Source organism: Erinaceus europaeus, chromosome 19 (assembly GCF_950295315.1).
Source record: "Erinaceus europaeus chromosome 19, mEriEur2.1, whole genome shotgun sequence".
In the NCBI taxonomy this organism is placed as follows: domain Eukaryota; kingdom Metazoa; phylum Chordata; class Mammalia; order Eulipotyphla; family Erinaceidae; genus Erinaceus; species Erinaceus europaeus.
The window spans coordinates 50288621-50306384 of record NC_080180.1 but is presented as its reverse complement, the minus strand read 5'-3'; the positions used below and the strand labels follow the sequence as shown (position 1 = coordinate 50306384).

General features: G+C 53.0%; 1 protein-coding gene across 4 annotated transcripts in view; it reads left to right on the top strand.

Moving 5' to 3' along the window:
- Window positions 1-15526, top strand: part of FHDC1 (FH2 domain containing 1) — a 52742-nt gene extending 37216 nt beyond the window's left edge. For all 4 annotated transcript variants that reach the window (XM_007529447.3, XM_060178933.1, XM_060178934.1 and 1 more), the window contains exons 9-12: window positions 839-909; window positions 2804-2921; window positions 8734-8898; window positions 11648-15526. In XM_007529447.3, the coding sequence (XP_007529509.2) occupies window positions 839-909; window positions 2804-2921; window positions 8734-8898; window positions 11648-13690 (2397 nt within the window). In that variant the 3' untranslated portion in view covers window positions 13691-15526. The remainder of the gene's footprint in view (window positions 1-838; window positions 910-2803; window positions 2922-8733; window positions 8899-11647) is intronic.
- The last annotated feature ends 2238 nt before the right edge of the window (window positions 15527-17764 follow it).

The window sequence follows — 17764 nt, the reverse complement described above, 5'->3', positions numbered from 1 at the left end:
GAGAGAGAGAGAGAGAGAGAGGCAGGGTGAAGGGGACCTGCAGTACTGCTTCACCCCTTGTAAAACCTCTCCCCTGCAGGTGGGGACCAGGGGCTTGAATCTGGATCCTTACATGTAGTAATGTGTGCGCTCCACCAGATGTGCCGCTGCTGGGTCCCTTTCTGTGACACTGCCAAACAGAGAAGCAGAGCCAGTGATTTATTTTTAAAACTCTATTTATTTATTTGGCAGGACAGAGAGAAATTGAAAGAGGAAGATGAGAGAGAGAGGAAGAGAGACAGAAAAACTTACACTTCTTCACCACTCCTGAAGCTTCCCCTCTGCGGGTGGGGACCAGCAGCTTGAACCTGAGTCCCTGAACATGGTAACGCGTGCGTTTAACCAGGTGCACCATTGCCCTGTCCCGGGCCAGGGAATTTTTTTTTTGTATCCAGGGTTATCTCTGGAGCTCAGTGCCTGTACTACAAATCCACTGCTCCTACAGGCCATTTTCCCCATTTTGTTGCCCTTTTTTTGCTCTTGTTGTTGTTGTTATTGCCATTGTTGTTGTTGGATAGGACAGAGAAATTGAGAGAGATGGGGAAGACAGAGAGGAGGAGAGAAAGAGAGACACCTGCAGACCTGCTTCACCGTCTGTGAAGTGACCCAGCAGGTGGGGAGCCTGGAGCTCAAACCGGAATCCTTATGCCCGTTCTTGTGCTTCACTCCATGTGCGCTTAACCTGCCGTACTACTGCCCGGCCCTCAGGCCAGTGATTTTTAAAGCTTTTAAGCCCCAAGAGCATTATTTCCTTCCACTTGTATCCATAGGTTGAGGGACAATTCTGGTTTTGTTCTAGGAAGCACACAAGAAAGATGCTATTCTCCTAAGCTTTTCTGAAAAACTGCACCACGTACAGGAAGCTGCCAGGTAAGCAAAGGAGACTGAGTGGGACTTTGGGGGGGCTGGGGTCTCAAGGGTATTTCTAAATGACCTTGGGAGCAGGGGAGAAACCTGGAGAACATTTTACAAGTTTGGGGTCTGAGTTTGAATTTCAGGTTTTTGTCTTGGGCCAAGGAGATAGGGCAGAAGTAGTGAGTAGGACTTGCATGTAAGACATCCCAAGTTTGACCACCAATAGCCAGATCTATTATTGCCCAGGAAGTAAAAAAGTAAAATAAAGTAAAATGTTTTGCCCCATTGAACTTTCAGGCTTTCCTTTTATTTGCTTATGGAGGTGTGTGGGTCCACCTTTGAAATTTGGGGCGGGGCGGGATGAGTTACCAGAAAATTTTTTACCTGTAATCTTAAAAGAAAACCTGATGGCAGTCTATTCTAATGAATGTTATCAGGATAAAAATGTATGGAGGGGCCAGGCAGTGGTGCCTGATGGCAATCTATTCTAATGAATGTTATCAGGATAAAAATGTATGGCGGGGCCAGGCAGTGGTGCAGCTTGTTGAGCTCACACCTTAACATGTGCAAGAACCCAGGTTCAAGCCCATGGTCCCCACCTACAGGGACAAAGCCTAACAAGTATGAAGGAGTGCTGTAGATCTCTGTCTCTCTATCTCTCTCTCTATCTCTGTCTCTTTCTCCCTCTCCCTCTCTCCCCATTCCCTTTCAATTTCTCTTTGTCTCTGTCCAAAACAAATAAATTATATATATATGGGTTAAGAACTTAAACCCCTCCACACGCAAAAGCTAGAGCCCTGGTGACACTCACTCACCCTGGGAGCTGTTGAGTCTCACCCAGGCTCAGGACCATCCATCACTGTCACCTCCAAGGACCCAGCATGCTACGCTACACCACACCTGCTTTCTGCAGCATCTCAGCTGGAACCTTCTCAAGGGTGTGGGAGGACTTTGCTTCACGTTACTCACCCACCTTTGCAGAGAGAGCAACTAGCAGGCAGAGCTGTACGGAGAGCACTTTCAGCTGCTTCCAGTCCTGAGAGACGAATGTTTTGAGGTCACCGTGCTGGTCACAGGCCTGCTATTTTCAGTTCATGGTTTCTAACTCCCCAGCACATATTAGCACACTGAGCAGTCAGTGTCCGATGAACAAACACCTTTTCAGGGAGAGGAAGGGAGGTCCCCATCTGTTGCACTTGCTGATCCTCATGGCTTTCCCCCCTGCACAGTGGCATCAATCAAATGTACACATGGGAAGGGGTACTCATAGTTAGTCCCTGAGAGCTGGCTCCCACACCCCCCCTTACGGAACACTCAGCCTGTGCCATGGGCTTACTATTTGAGAGACAGGATCTGCTTAGGAGAGCTCTGAAGCATGAGCGTAAACATGTGAGCCATGGCCTTTCAGGCCAAGCCCCGTCACTGGCCAATATCTTCATGCTGGTGAAAACCCTCTGAGCGCAGGCCACATGTCTCCCGCAGAGCTAGACTTTTAGCCCTAAGGTGTGAGGGCTCCTGCTTCACGTCTACGTAGTGCTAGTCTCTTCCCTCTCAAAAATGAACAGGGTTTATTCCCCCCCCCCCAAATCATTGCTCAGCTCAGGTTTATGGTGGTACTGGGGATTGGGTCTCAGAACCTCAGCTATGAAAGAAAGTATTTTTGCATAACCATGAAGCTATCTCTCCAGTCTCCTCTCTTTTCTCCTATTTTATTGCCACCAGGGTTATCACTGGGGCTTGGTGCCTGCATGACAATTTTACCAATCCCCATGGCTTTTCTTTTCTTCTTATTTGATCGGACAGAGAGAAATTGAGAGGGGAGAGGGAGAGGGAAAGACACACCTGCAGACCTGCTTTACCACTCACAAAGCTCCCCAGCCCCTGTCCACTCTGCTCTCCCCTCTTCTAGGTTGTCTCTGGATAACACGGAGGCGGAGCTGCACTCCCTCTTTGCCAGGACGAGGTCTCTGCAGGGCAGTATTCAGCATGACGTCGAGCTCTGCCAGCAGATGGAGGAGTTCCTGCAGGTTAGTGGCTGTTAGGGTCTCCCTCCACCCCCCCCCCACCCCGCCAAAAGGCCCCTCAGTCTTCTCACTGGCATGGGTGTGTTAGGGGCGCCCCAGGGACTGTTGATGCTTTTCCCCACAGCCAGTGACAGGGAGGGGGAGTTGTCACACCTGTTCTTGGCCTGGTGACTTTCTAGCAGAGAATTCAGATGCCAGCTCATTGATTTATACATTTTGTGAGCGAGAGAGACACAAGCACAGGAGCTCCAGCACGTGCGGCACTGGGGATTAAACCCGTGACTCTGGACACAGCAGTTCTCAGTTCTGCAGCTGAGTCTTCTCTGTAGACACCAGCTGGGGCACTGACAGTGGTCTGACCCTATAGTGTTGGCTCAGGGCTGAGCCTGTGCTTTCCCTGTTCCTTTGGCTGGGTGGCTCCTTGCCATAGTGGCCAGGCATGGGGTGTGGGTTCCCGGCTACAGTTTTACGAGTTCTTGTCCTCCGATCAAGCTTTTGGACATCACAAGGTGACTCCCCGGAAGTCTTCCCGGCACCAGGTCCCTGCACTTGTTACTGAAGAGAGAAGCTCTGCTCTGGCCGGGGGGTGGGGTACAAGGCAGTTGTGCCTATCAGCACCCCAAAAACCGGGTGTGGCAACAAGAGCCGCTCCCCAAACCAGCACCCAAAACCAGCCGAGTGGATGTGTGTGTGACAGCTCACAGTGACTCACAGTCTGACGGCTTCCTTTATCTTCCTTGTTAAAAAAGGGGGGGGAGGGGCTTTGTGGGCTTCTGGTCTCCAGTGATGTGGTGACTCAGACTGGCCAGGGGCACAAGCCTTTCAGGGACCACCTGGAACACTAGGAGGAAATGGGGGCTCTGCAGGTTGTACTCTTGTTTTTGAAGGAATGAAGCACCAGAGAAAGAATCCAGGGCCCTGCGTAGGCAGAGTCCCACCACGGAGCCTCCTTCACAGGCTGGTTGTTCATTCCTCATGAGAGAGAGGGAAGGAGGGAAGGAGGGAAGGAGGGGGAGGGAGGGAAGCAAACACAGAGAGGAGAGATACCACAGCACTGTTCCACCATCCATGGAGACCCCTGGTGCTCCTGTGTGGTGCTGAGGCTTGAACCCAGGGCCTTGTGCATGGAGATGTGTACACCCCACGAGGTGAGCTGGCTCCCCGCCACCTGGACCCCTTCACTTAGAACAAAGCTACACTCATTTCTTTTTTACACTCATTTTTTCAGAAAAAGGCAGAGGGAGAACTTGCAGTACCAAAGCTTCCCCCAGGAGTGTGGGAGCCAAGCTGGAACCTGGGTCAGGCACATGAGAAAACAGCAAACTTGTCCAAATGAGCTGTTTTGCTCATTTTTTTTTTATGTTTATTTATTCTCTTTTGTTGCCCTTGTTGTTTTATTGTTGTAGTTATTATTATTTACTTATTTATTTTCCTTTTTGTTGCCCTTGTTGTTTTATTGTTATGGTTATTGATATCCTCATTGTTAGGACAGAGAGAAATGGAGAGAGGAGGGGAAGACAGAGAGGGGGAGAGAAAGACAGACACCTGCAGACCTGCTTCACCGCTTGTGAATCGACTCCCCTGCAGGTGGGGAGCCGGGGGCTCGAACCGAGATCCTTCCACCGGTCCTTGTTCTTTGCGCCACATGCGCTTAACCTGTTGTGCTACCGCCCGACTCCCTTGTTTTGCTCATTCTAATGAGGTGCTAGGGATTGAACCCAGGGCCTCATGCATGTGCTGTACCACAGAGCTACCTCCCACTCTGCTATCCATGGAGTCTTCCCTTGCTTTGTTCCATGCTGCTCTCATGGAAGGCATGTCCTCTGCCTGCTGAGCTGCCTACCAACCCCCTCCTTTTTTTTTTTTTTAATCAGTTGTGTGTTTTCCCCCCAGATATAATGAAACTCTACTACTTACAAGCGCACATATTTTTCTCAGAGTTAAATACCAATAAGAGCAGGGACAGAAACTCTCATCAGGACCCATTCAGACAAAGGAGCTGCTCCAGAAATTCCAGAGGAAAAGCTGTCACATAAGATCAGCATTCTGGGAGTCTCACCCCCAGTTCTTATGTGAAATCCTAATACCTGCTATCACATAGTAACAGGAGTGTTTGTGTGAGAAGCGGCCTGATCTCCACCAGACACCTAGGCAGTTTACCTAAGGCAACTTAGGTGTTTATATGTATATATATATATTTTTTAAATATTTATTTATTTATTCCCTTTTGTTGTTCTTGTTGTTTTATTGTTGTAGTTATTATTGATGTCGTCGTTGTTGGATAGGACAGAGAGAAACGGAGAGAGGAGGGGAAGACAGAAAGGGGGAGAGAACGACAGACACCTGCAGACCTGTTTCACCGCCTGTGAAGCGACTCCCCTGCAGGTGGGGAGCCGGGGCCTCGAACCAGGATCCTTATGCTGGTCCTTGCGCTTTGCGCCATGTGCGCTTAACCCGCTGCGCTACCGCCCGACTCCCGGTGTTTATATTTTTTAAATCTTTTTATTTATTATTGAATAGAAACAGAGAGAAACGAAGAGGAGTGGGGGAGACAGAGGGACACCCGCAGCCCTGCTTCATCACTCGTGAAGCTTTTCTCCTGCAGATGAGGACCAGAGGCTTGAACCTGGGTCCTTGCACACTGTAATGTGTGCGCTTGCATTCTGTTTCTTTTTTCTTTTTAAAGAATTATTTATTGAGAGGGAGACAGAGAGAGCACACTAGAGCATCGCTCTGGCACAGGCAACACTGGGTATCAAACCCGGGATCTCACAGTCTTAAGTCCAGCACTTTTGCTGCTAGGCTATCCCCCAGGCCAGGAGGCAACTTGGTTCTGATTCTTCTCTCTGGCAGTCATTTTTAATCTCTTTCTGTGAAACGTTCCACACGGCTGCTTATTTCCCTTCTTCAACTTCAATTTCTTCTTAAGTGTGAGAGATGCAATTTTTAAATTTAGGCTAAATAAAGAGCAAGGAAGGACCCTGGCACCGGCCTCCCGACTTAGATCCCTTAGCACAGTGTCCCCGGGTCCCACCCACATTGTCTTAAAGGGCAAGCTCGCCTCTTTCCTCACCGCTGAGTAGTGGTGCCACTGTGTAGACACCCCACACCTCCATAATCCACTCACCTGTCTTTGGACACCTGCATTGATTCCATATCCTAATTCTTGTAAATGGTACTGCCGTGGCATGATGTACTTACATCTCTTTGGACAAGTGGGATAAGTGCCTTTGTGTTCTTCAGATAGATACCTAGGAGTCAGGATGGCCGAGTGGTCTAAGGCACTGCGTTCAGATACCTAGGAGCAGCTGTTAAAGGTTTGGAGACAGAAAAACAACAAGAACACCCACTTTTGTACATTGATGACCCTTTGGGGCAAGAGCTACAGAGTAAGTTTGTTTGGCACTTTGCTTCATGGCAGAGAGATTAGAAATGAAAAGTCGAATTTGCTGCCACAGCTACTAATCCATAGTCATTAATGCTTTGCTTTGCCAGCTGAAAGTTTTTGTTTGTGGCCTTGAGGGTGTGGAAGGCCTCAGAAAATAGCTCCTGGCAAACACTTTTGAGTGCAGCCTATTTTTCAGATCCAGACTCAATGTTCCTTTCTCCTGAGTTCTAAGGGCACTGCAGAGGGTGGGAATTTTTCTTCCTGGTGCCCTCTCTGCCCCCCACAATGAAGAGATGAACCAGCGGGGAACAGAGCCAAACTGCCCTGTAGATGCTTGTCAAGCTCCTAGTTTTCCTCACCCAGTTGTTGTCGATAGGAGTCCCTCCCTCCCCCTGTTGAAGAAAGTCAGGCTGAGAGTTAGCCTGTCATTAGTACCCTTTCCTCCAGAAAGACAATCACCTCGGGCTGCTGACTCAGAGCGTTACTCTCTCTGGCATTTGCTTTCCTAAATAGTCTTGGTTTCCTGCTGCCTCCAGAGTGTTTGGTGTTAGGAGAAGGGGAAAGTGCTAGAGCCGGTGGGAGCTGGCAAGTGTTCTGGAATCCTTCTGTGGGTTCCACAGCGTGTCCCAGCAGCGACCCCTTCCTGAGGGTAGGCAGCCTCTCCCCTCCCCCTTTCCTCAGTGCTCCCCTCTCCCACCACCCCCCAGCTCATAAAGAAGTTTCTCATCTGAGGACCTTTGGGAAAACACAGTCTGTGTGGTTTCACACAGCAAATTGCTTCATGCATTCTGTCTTCGGGTCGGCCCTGTTCCCCGGGGGAGTCAAAAGCAACACAATATGGCTGCACAAGGCCATGTATTCTATCTCATGGGACTGTGGTCTCTGTCACCACGGTGTCCCTGGGCCCCTCAAGGTCATGTGTTTGTGCCCCGTGGCCTCAGGGGAGTCATCTTCTGAATGAGTTTGGAGAATCTGGAGGAAAGCAAGCTGCTTTTCTTTCTCTTTCTTTCTTTCTTTCTTTCTTTCTTTCTTTCTTTCTTTCTTTCTTTCTTTCTGCCTCCAGGATTATCATTGGGACTTGGTGCCTGCACTACAAATCCACTGTTTCTGGAAGCTATTTTTTCCCCTTTTGTTGCCCTTGTTGTTTATCGTTGTTTTTGTTATTGTTGTTGTTACTGATGCCATTGTTGTTGGATAGGACAGAGAGAAATGGAGAGAGGAGGGGAAGACAGTGAGGGGGAGAGACAGATAGACACCTACAGACCTGCTTCACCACTTGCGAGGCAACACCCCTGCAGGTGAGGAGCCGGAGGTTTGAACTGGGTTCCTTAAGCCATTCTTTGCACTTCGCTCCATGTGTGCTTAACCCACTGTGCCACCGCCTGCCCCCCCCCCCGCAAGGTACTTTTCTGTCTCTGCTCAGTCATAGGAGCACCTGCACAGGTAAACTTTGTACTAGAAGATGCTGGAGGAGGTGAGGAGGAGTAGAGAGGCTGGATTTATACAGGGCAGTGATTCCTAACCCGAGTACCCAGAATCTCCCGAGGGAGTCATAGGTGTGTGTATGCATGTGAGTGTGTGTTTTATGACTTAACTGTTTTTATGAGAAAGAGAACAGAGCATGGCTCAGATCTGGTGTATGGCAGCGCCGGGGGTGGGGGTTGGGGGGATCAAACCTGGGGCCTCTGCAGCACCAAAACTGCAAGCCCTGTAGGCTCACAGTGTGCTAGCTCCCCAGCCTCCTGAGAATTTGATTAAAGCATTGATACTTGGTCCAGCCCAAGGCTCCCGAGTTACATGGGTTTCTGCAGACATGGACTCAGACGGAGCTTGCTGGTGGACTTGCTGGTGGGCAGGAAGCCCTGGCTGGGGTCTGGGTCTAGGCAGGATGATGATAGTGACCTTGACATGGCTCCTTGGGGACTAAGTGTAATCACTTTCCCTGTAGGATAACAAAGTGACCTCAGGGTAAACTTGGCAATTCAAAGAAGAAAAGAGAAGTACAGAAAGGGTACCCCCCACCGGCTTTACTGTCACTGTATTGAGAGACTGCTGGTTTATAGGATCATGTCCACATACTCCCAAGACAGTGTCAGCATCTCTCACTCCCCCAAACCCCGTCCCACCACAGGGCTATAGATCTCCAACCTGCTCATAACGCACCTCCCTCTCCTCCTTGCATCCCTAGATCGACCCAGTTGCTTGGTTCCTTAGCCACAAAAGATGCTCTTTAGTGAAAACAACTGGATACCCATGGCCTTGTCCCACTGAGGTGGACATACCATTAGTGGCATGTTCTGGGCGAAAGCTCCTTGGCCTTCTGCTGCCTCCCTTAGGTCCTCTGGCTCCCCCAGTGCTGTCGGGTGGGATCCTTCCCTCTGGGCTCTGAGCAGGTGGCCCAGCAGTCACCCTCCCTGCCTCCCACAGTTCGCCGTGGAGAAGCTGGGGGAGCTGGAGCACTGGAGGCAGCAGCTCCGTGAAGAGGCCCACACGCTCATAGACTTCTTCTGCGAGGACAAGGAGACCGTGAAGCTGGACGAATGCCTGCAGATCTTCAGGGACTTTTGTGTCAGGTTCAACAAGGCAGTGAAGGTACGGCTGGCCATCCTCAGCGTTACTCCTCCTTCTCCTTCCAGACCCAGCCCTCTGTCCGCATGCAGAGGATGGTTCAGCATGTCTTCGCTCCAGGCAAAATCTGGCCCGTGGAGCACTGCCAGGCTGGCACAATGTTGAAGTCTCTTTGAAGAGCCCAGCTCTCTTCTCTGCCCCCCTTACCCAGGAGAGGGCTTCCTTTTCTAGGGAGAACCGCTGTTTCCCCTCAAGTATTCCAGCACCGTGACCATCACCAGGGAGTGGAGGAGAGATGGTACCCTGGGGGCCACACTGCCACCGACCCCAGTAGGAATTGAGGCCCACATGCCCAGGAATGTACTGCTGTGGTGTCTCGCCCTTCAGCCTCTCATTCCCTCATCTCTGTGCACCCTCATCTCTGAGATCCCTGCAGAAGCCAGATCTCTGGGCTGCCTGGTTCATGCTCCCATTAGGAGAAAACACATCTGTCCATTGGCTCACACTCTTCCACCTCAGGTGATGAGGAAAGAAAAACTGAGTGCTTGAGCACCATCTTGTTGCCTGCCTGCCTGCCTTCCTTCCTTCCTTCCTTCCTTCCTTCCTTCCTTCCTTCCTTCTTTCTTTCTTTCTTTCTTTCTTTCTTTCTTTCTTTCTTTCTTTCTTTCTTTCTTTCTTAATATGTCCCTAGGGAATGAACCGAGAACTTCACGTATGCACTCCATAGCTCACCTTTTTATTCTAGAACTTAAAGAGAGAGAGAGGAGCCCCCTTTGGTGCTGCCCAAAGTGCTCCTGGGTGGTGCCAGGGACTGAGCCCAGGGCCTCATGCACTGTACCCACTCAGCTATTCCAGGCTCTTCTGTCTCTGTATTTCAAGGCAGAGCCATTTCTTTGTGAGCCTGTTCACATGTGTCTGGCCTTGAGCGAGGAGGCAGTGGCTTGAGCTGTCAGCTCCTCCTTCCCCATCCAGCTGTGAGGAGGTGACTCAGCCTGTTGACTCACTGACTCTGTCCTGTCCAAGCAGTGAGCTCAGCAGGATGGGAGGGAGGCCAAGCTGCTGGCACAGAGCCCCCCACCCCAATCCCATAGGCCCCTGAGGCTGCCTGAGTGACGTGCCCAGCCAAGCCATCCTGAGACCCAGGAGAGACCCTCCCCATCCCCAGAAGCCTGAAAAGGGGGTGGCCTGAGGGGCTGAGGACAAGGACAGGTCGAGGAGCTGCAGAATGAGCCAGGAGCTCCCATCTGGAGCCTCTCAGCCACTTGGAAGGGAGAGCCCACTGCTTGAGGAGACTGATTCTCAAGTGGAGAAGTGCTCCTGCCACAGACGTGGGGCATCCCCACTATGCAGAGACAGCAAAGATGTGTTTGGCTGTGGGGGGACAGGGTACGTAGAGCAGGGCGAGAGCTGGAAGGGCTGGTGAAGCAAGTTCTCTTCTGATGGAGACGAGAAGGTGCTCAAAAGACGTCCCTTAGTATCTGGTGTGCATTTGTGCATCCCAGCAGATGGTGCTGCCCAGGAATGTGTGTGTGTGTGTGTGTCTGTGTGTGTGTCTGTGTGTGTGTGTCTGTCTGTGTGTGTGTGTGTCTGTGTGTGTGTGTCTGTCTGTCTGTGTGTGTCTCTGTCTGTGTGTCTGTGTGTGTGTGTCTGTCTGTCTGTGTGTGTGTGTCTGTCTGTGTGTGTGTGTGTCTGTCTGTGTGTGTGTGTCTGTGTGTGTGTGTCTGTGTGTGTGTGTCTGTCTGTGTGTCTGTGTGTGTGTGTGTCTGTGTGTCTGTGTGTGTCTGTGTGTGTGTGTGTGTCTGTGTGTGTGTCTGTGTGTCTGTTGTTGCTGACATAGCACTTTCCTGGACACCCTTTCTGTCTTTGTTTTGGATGACTGTTTCATATAGAGACAGAGACAAAGAGGCAGAGAGAGAGAGTGAGAGGAGACTGAAAGAGCCATCACACTGAAGTTTCCTTCAATGCATTGGGAGCTAGGCTTGAACCTAGTAGAACAGCACACTGTCCAAGTGTCCTGCTGGCCTCTGTTTCTGTCTTTGCCTAGTGGGGTAAGGCTCTGGAGAGATGAAGTTCTGGTGAGGTCATCTGCTCCAGGAACTCAGGATGGAATCATAATAGATCTCCAGCCTCCTCATAGTGCCAGCAGATGAACTCAGTGTCTCATGCAAGTGTGATACCACTGAACAACCTCCCCAAACCCCATTTATTATTTTGAGAGACAGAGAGAGAGAGAGAGAGAGAAACTCACATAGAAAGGAAAGACACCACACACCACTCCACCATCCATAGACCCCCCCTCCCCCAGTGCTGTTCATGGTCCTCCTGTGTGATGCTAGGGCTCAAACCCAGGCCCCATCATGGGAGGATGTGTGTTTTGCTGGAGTGATTTATCTCCCAGCCCCTCCTTTTCTACTTTGCTCTAAGTGTTTAGAAGCCAAGTGGCCTTTCCTCAGAGGCGAGGTCACAGGTGTTGGTCACATGGAGGGGACAGGGCCTTGACTGGAGAGCTGGAGGCTAGGCCCAGAGATGGGATGTCAGCCTTAGACAGACTGGGGGGCCAGGCTAGTCTGCTCCTCCTTCCCCACTGACGAAACCCCACCCCAGACGCACACACATGCACACACACATACACACAGTGCAAACAAACACACAGCCTTTCCCAAGAGCCGCTCTCTCCTGTGTACTGGTATCTCACACTGGGTGGGGGGTGATGACCCTGGACTGGCTCCCCCTCATCTCATGCCCCTTGGGGCCACTCTCTGCCCTCCCCCAGGACAACCACGAGCGGCTGCTGCAGGAGCAGAGGCAACAGCAGCGACTAAAGGACCTGGAGCAGAAGCGACGCTCCTGGGCGGTGGGCGAGCTGGGCTTCGGCCGCAGCAGCAGTGAGAACGATGTGGAGCTGCTGGGCCAGAAGGGCCCCGAGGACCTGCCCCCCTTCCTGCAGCCACGGCCCGCCAGCCCCTCCTCCCGGCCCCCCAACACCCGCCGCTCACGGCTCTCCCTGGCCACCTCTGCCGACCGTGAGCTGCTGACCTTCCTGGAGGGCAGCTCCAGCCGCGCCTCCTCGGAGGAGCTCAAGTTCAACAGCTTGCCCCGCAGCGGCCCCCGTCAGGCCCGGCCCACAGTGGCCTGGATGGAGCCCGAGACGCCCGGGGACCCCCACTTTGACCGAGCACACAGACCTCTGACTTCCCAGGCCCCAGAGGAAGTCCCCAAGCTCACCTCATCCAGGAGGGATCCAGGGGACCAGGTCCTGGCCCCTTGGCCTGGAGGGCTGGGCCAGGCCTCACCCCGGGCTGGCCGCGGGGGCACCAGCGTCCTCCGGAAGCGCAACAGTGAGCCTGTGGGCCTGGGTCCCCGCCGGTCCCCGCCACTGTCACCCTTGGCTGTGGGAATCAAGGAGCATGAGCTGGTGACTGGGCTGGCCCAGTTTGCCCTCCAGAACCCCAGAGGCCCCCAGGAGACAGCCCAGCTGGCCCCAAGTGACGGTAGCCCCATGGAGCTGGAATCCCCTGGGACTAGGAACCAAGAGTCCCTTGGTGTCACCCATAGCAGCCCACCCCCTGGGGACAAAGGTGACCAGGGAGCACCCAGCCCAGCCCCAGAGGACCCTGAGGGCCCCCTAGATGAGCCCAGCAGCAGCGTTCTGCTGTCGGGGTGCAGCAGTGACCCCGAGAACAAAGGCCCTATGTTCTATATCTCGGACACTACAGACTGTTCACTGACCTTGGACTTCTCGGAGGGAACAGATGGCAGACCTGAGACTGGGGAGGGCGGCGAGGGGGATGGGTCACTGTCGTCAGGGATAGGGGATCCTGGGGGAAGCCAGGTGTCCTCCAACCCCACCTCCAGCCCAGCCGGGGAGCCCCCTGCCCCCACCTTGGGGAAAAGTGGACCAAGCTGCAAGGGTGGCCTTCCCAGGGACAGGCCCACCAAGGGCAAGGATGCCATGGCCACACCAAAGAGAAACTCCCTCAAAGAGACGACCCTCGGAGCCCCTAAGGCCGGGGGTGTCCGGCGGGGTCAGGCGGCCTCAGCCAAGCCAGTGCGGACCTTGACCTCCTGGGAGAGCCCCAGCATGCGCAAGGTGGTGCCCATCTCCAGGGGCAGCCGGGCCTCGGGAGGCTGGAGGCCACCGCCCAGGGATGCCCCCAGCGGCTCAGACCCACCCTGGTCACGCCGTAGCTCAGTAAAGGGGACTTCAGACACGTCACCCCGCAGAGCCCCCGAGGAGCCCCGGCTGCCGCGGGCCAGTGGTTCCATCAGCGCACGTCCGGGGAGGGAGCCGCCTGGCCCACAGTCCCGCAGTGCCCCCCGCAAGCCCAGCGCCAAGCCCCTCAGGAATGTGCCCCGGCAGAAGCCCCCTGAGGAGAATAAGATCTGCTGTCCCCAGGACCCCGAGACCCCAGAGGACGAAGAGCCCAAGACCTCCCTACCACCACCCGTGCCCAGCGCCCCCCGGACCCCCACAACTGTCCCCAGCTTTGCCCGCAACACAGTGGCCTCCTCATCACGGTTCCTGAAAGCCGAGCCCTCTCCCGTGTCCAGAGCCCCCGGCATCACCAGGACAATGTCACAGCGGCAGCTGAGGGTGAAGGGTGGCCCTGACGAGGCCCCCCCCAAAGACAGCGGTGCCCTTCGGCGGGCCAGCAGCGCTCGGGCCCCCAAAAAGGAGGGTGAGTCTACAGAGGGGTCCCGTACCCACACAGAGGCCACGTCAAGGGCCAAGGGGACTGTGGAGAGGGCCTCCATGAGGCTCAAGGACGCCAACCGGACCACGCTAGGAAAAATGCTCCCTCCCTCACGGAAGTGATGGGGAGCCAGCCTTCTCTTTCTGGGATTCATGCCCATCACTTGGTGGCTATTTCTCACAGCACCTGCTAAGCTCAGGTCACGGAAGGTACAGGCTGGTGCTTTGGACTATCACGTCCCCAGTGTGGACAAACATCGACTCCTGGGCCGATGGACTGGCCCCTTGGCTCACCTTCCTCCCCAGAGACTCTAGCAGCCTCCCCCCCATCCTGTAGAACTTGAAGGATGGGTACATGCATTTGTGGCCAGTTTTTATACATCAAGGATTTTTTTTTTTTTTTCTGTGTATGAAGATTAAATGGTATTCCTGTTTGTTGGTCCCTTTTTGCAGAATGAAGTGCATCCCAGGGGGAGTGAAAAAAGAAAAAAGACCAAAAGTATTTATGTGGGAGATACCTTAAATGAAGGTATTTTTGTCTTCCCTGGTCCAGGGGCCTACCTGCCCACACACCCACCTTCCATAGTTGGCAAATTGCCTTGGCAAGCACTGGAGGGTTCCGGACCTGGCATGTCTGCCTCGCTCAGCCCTCTGAGTGGGCCTTTCGCTGATGATGTGCATACAGGGAAACTGAGGCTGAGGGCAGGGTCGAAAGGTTCCTGTGCTTTCAGAGCTGTGGGGTGTGCTTGGGGGGGAGACTGCTGACTTCCCCTGCCTGAGGGGGAGCAGCCCCCAGGAGAATGTCAGATCTCTTAGCCTCTTGAGAGTACCATAATTTGAAGGGAGAGCATCAGGAACCGATGGCTTCCATCCGGGGCCTTCCCCTCTTTGTAAATGGAGTGAAGGCTGTTAGGACTCTGCTCCTTCAGTTACGGGAGCAGGAAGCCCCTCTGCTTCTGCCTGTCCCCAGTCCTTCTTTTCTCATGTTACCTGGAAACTGGGTCTCGTCTCCCCTTCATCTCTCAATGATGACATTTTTAAAACTCATCCAGTTTTTGGTGCCTCTTTTTTTTTTTTTTTGAAACATCAAGATTTTTTTTTTTTTTTTAAAGCAGATCACTCAAACATTCAAAGTGATTTGTTTATCCTCAGGAAAAATTGAAAACAGGTCAGGCTTCATTCAGCAGAAAGAGGAAACCATACTCTTTCTTTTTTCTTTTTTTTAAGTTTATTTATTTGTTTTCTCAGAGAGAAGAGACCAGAGCACCGCTCAGCTCTAGTTGAGTGTCTGGTGTTGAGTCACCTCTAGGCCTGAAAATGTACTTTTCGACTCAGTGCCTGTTTCATGACTTCTGGAGACTGATGTGAGAAGTGGAAGAATTTGTGAAACTTTACATTTTCTTTCTTTTTAATGACCTCCCCCCCATTTCTGGTCATTTGCCAGTAGCACTGCATTTTGGACCCACTAGCCACAGAGGGGTGCAGGCAGGACCGAAGCTTCTGTGACAAACCCTTGAGGTGGCTGTGACCACCGCCTTTCCAGAAAACCTTGCCTCCCACCCACAGTGGGGGAAAAATATGTCCATCCACATGGCAGCTAAATCAAAAAGCTCTGGTTCCTCCTGACACCACCCCCACCCCCAAACTTGGCACCTCATGGTGGAGGCCACACCTGCAGGGCTGCTCAGAAGAAAGCACTTCTGGGTACGTGGGGCTGAGAGACCAGAACAGCTGGGGAATGCTGTCCTGAGTCCCATGGACACCCCATCTGTGTGAGCAGGTGATGGTTCTATTACCTTTTCTGGGTAGTAAGCTTGGAAGCATAATTTAAGTACCTAATGGAGAAATGTACATAGGTTTCTATTATAAATCTGTGTCAGATGAACTGAATGTATTTAAAGGCCCATTTATATGTTCTTGTACATTACATATAGTATAATAAAGCTCCTGTTTGCGGGGGTTGTGTCTTACCTTCAGCTTCTGTGTGTGTGTGTGTGTGTGTGTGTGTGTGTGTGTGCGCACGTCCCCTGGGAAAAGTGCGAGTCACTTCCTGCACAGAGACCATGAGATGCAGGCTTACTCTCAGAAACTTCCAGGAGGCCAGGCAGTGGTGTGTCTGGCTGAGTGCACAAGGAATCCATGCACAAGGACCTGGGTTCAAGTCCCCAGTCCTCACCTGCCGGAGGGAAGCTTCATAAGCAGCAAAGCAGTTCTGCAGATGTCTCTGTCTACACTCTCAATTTATCTGTTCTATCCATTTAAAAAAAAAAAAAAAGCAGGGGTAGATAGTATAATGGTTACACAAAGAGACTCTCATGCCTGAGGCTCCAAAGCCCCAGGTTTAATCCCTCACAGTACCATAAGGCAGAGCTGAGCAGTGTTCTAGTAAAAAAAAAAAAAGAAAAAAAAATCAGAAACTTTGAGAGCTGAGGGCAGAGGAGGGGCAGGCTGGGAGCATGTAAGTGCAGAAGTGGTGTGATGCCCAGGCTGGGGCGGGGGGCAACATCCAGAGAGGGAGAGATACCAAAGCACTGGAGCTTCCCCTTGCCACAGCACCTCCCATGTGGTACCAGGGCTCCAACCTTAGCCCACTTGCATGGAAAGGCATGAGCCCTACCAGTGGGCTGTCTCTCCAGCTTCAGAGCCTGTACTCGGAGCTCAGCACCAGGCTGGGAGGGAGGAGAGCAGCCTCCTGGAGCGGGGGTAGAGGGCGTCTAATTTGGATCACTCAACGTGAGCACTGTCAGGCAGTCATCCCTCTGGCCCCCCTTCAGTATGGAGCACTCAGGCTGTCAAACCTTCTGGAACAAAAGCTGGGAGGGGTGGGGGTGGGGGGCCTTCCCAGCAGTCTTAGGAGGGTGGCACCTGTACTCAGCTCCTGGAGCTCAGCCTGGTGGTCCCGGCCAACGTCTGTGGGACCTCAGCCTCTGGGGGTGCAGTGGAGGTGAGGTGCTCCTCTCCAGGTGCTGACTCAGCACCTCATGTGAGGTGCTCAAATGCTAAGGCTGGGCAGTGGCACGTCCGGTTGAGCACTCATGTGAACATGCACAAGGACCTGGGTTCAAACCCCCAGCCCATGCTTCAGTGGGAAACTTCACATGTGGAGGATTGCTGCAGGTGCGTGTCTCTCTCTCTCTTTCCCTCTCTATTGCCCCCTTCCCTCTCAATTTCTCCCTTGTTCTATCCAAAATAATTAAATGAAATATAATAAACAGACAGAGCCCCCCAAACCCTGCTTGAGGGCACAAGAGACCCCCCGCCCCGGAAGGACAACTGGACTCTGGCTTCTCTCCACAGCTGTCAGTGGGGGAGGGACCAGCATGGCTCCCTGCTGTCCCTGACTCTCTCATGACTGAGAGTGGCCAAGAACATGTGGCCAGTCTGGTCACTCTGAGTACAGCTCTCTCACCAGCTGGGGGTCAGGGGTTGTCCAGGAGTTTGGGGCCGAGTCAGGTGACATCACCGTTTGCTTCTCTCCCAGGGTACCTCCAGCCTCCGTGCTGACTCAGCCCAGGTAGGGGCGGCAGCCTGCAGGGCAGGGCTCTCCTCAGCTGCAGAACCTCCTACTCCCAAGTTCAGGTTCAGTTTAAACACAATAGCCATGAGCATTCCCAGGGGTGCATCTGGTCAAGTGCCCTCCTGCCCCCAGGCCCTGCTTTCCCTGGCCAGCTCATAAAGGGGTATATTCAGGCTGAGGCCTGTCTCCCCACAAGCAGACGGTATGTCATCTTTCACCCCGTGGGAGGTGAGACTCATCCAGGCAAAGGTGAAGGGTGGCAGGGGGAGGGGGAGGTCACAGTGCCAAGCATGAGGTTTAGGTGGTCAGTCCTCATGCAGACACTGCCCCCCAGCCCCAAGATGCCACTCAGGAGCAGCAGGAGCAGAATGGTGGAGGCCTAACAGGCCAGCCCAAGTCACAAAGATGGGCTCCTCCAACAAGAAAAGCAGAGGAAGGTGCACTGGTGAAACTGCCCTTATTCTGGATTGTTCTGGGGCCCAGTGGAAAGGAGAAGTAGACCCGGAGCCAACATGCCCCTTCCAATGGGAGACCCCCAAACCTCAAAACCACAGCCCCCAGACGCCACTGCTGCCCCTGCAGATGTTTCCCCCTGCTCTGGGGTCCCCTCCCAGGAGGAGAACATGGCTGAATATGCCCCAAAGGCTTCAGGACAGGCCTTGTCAGGGCACCAGTGACAG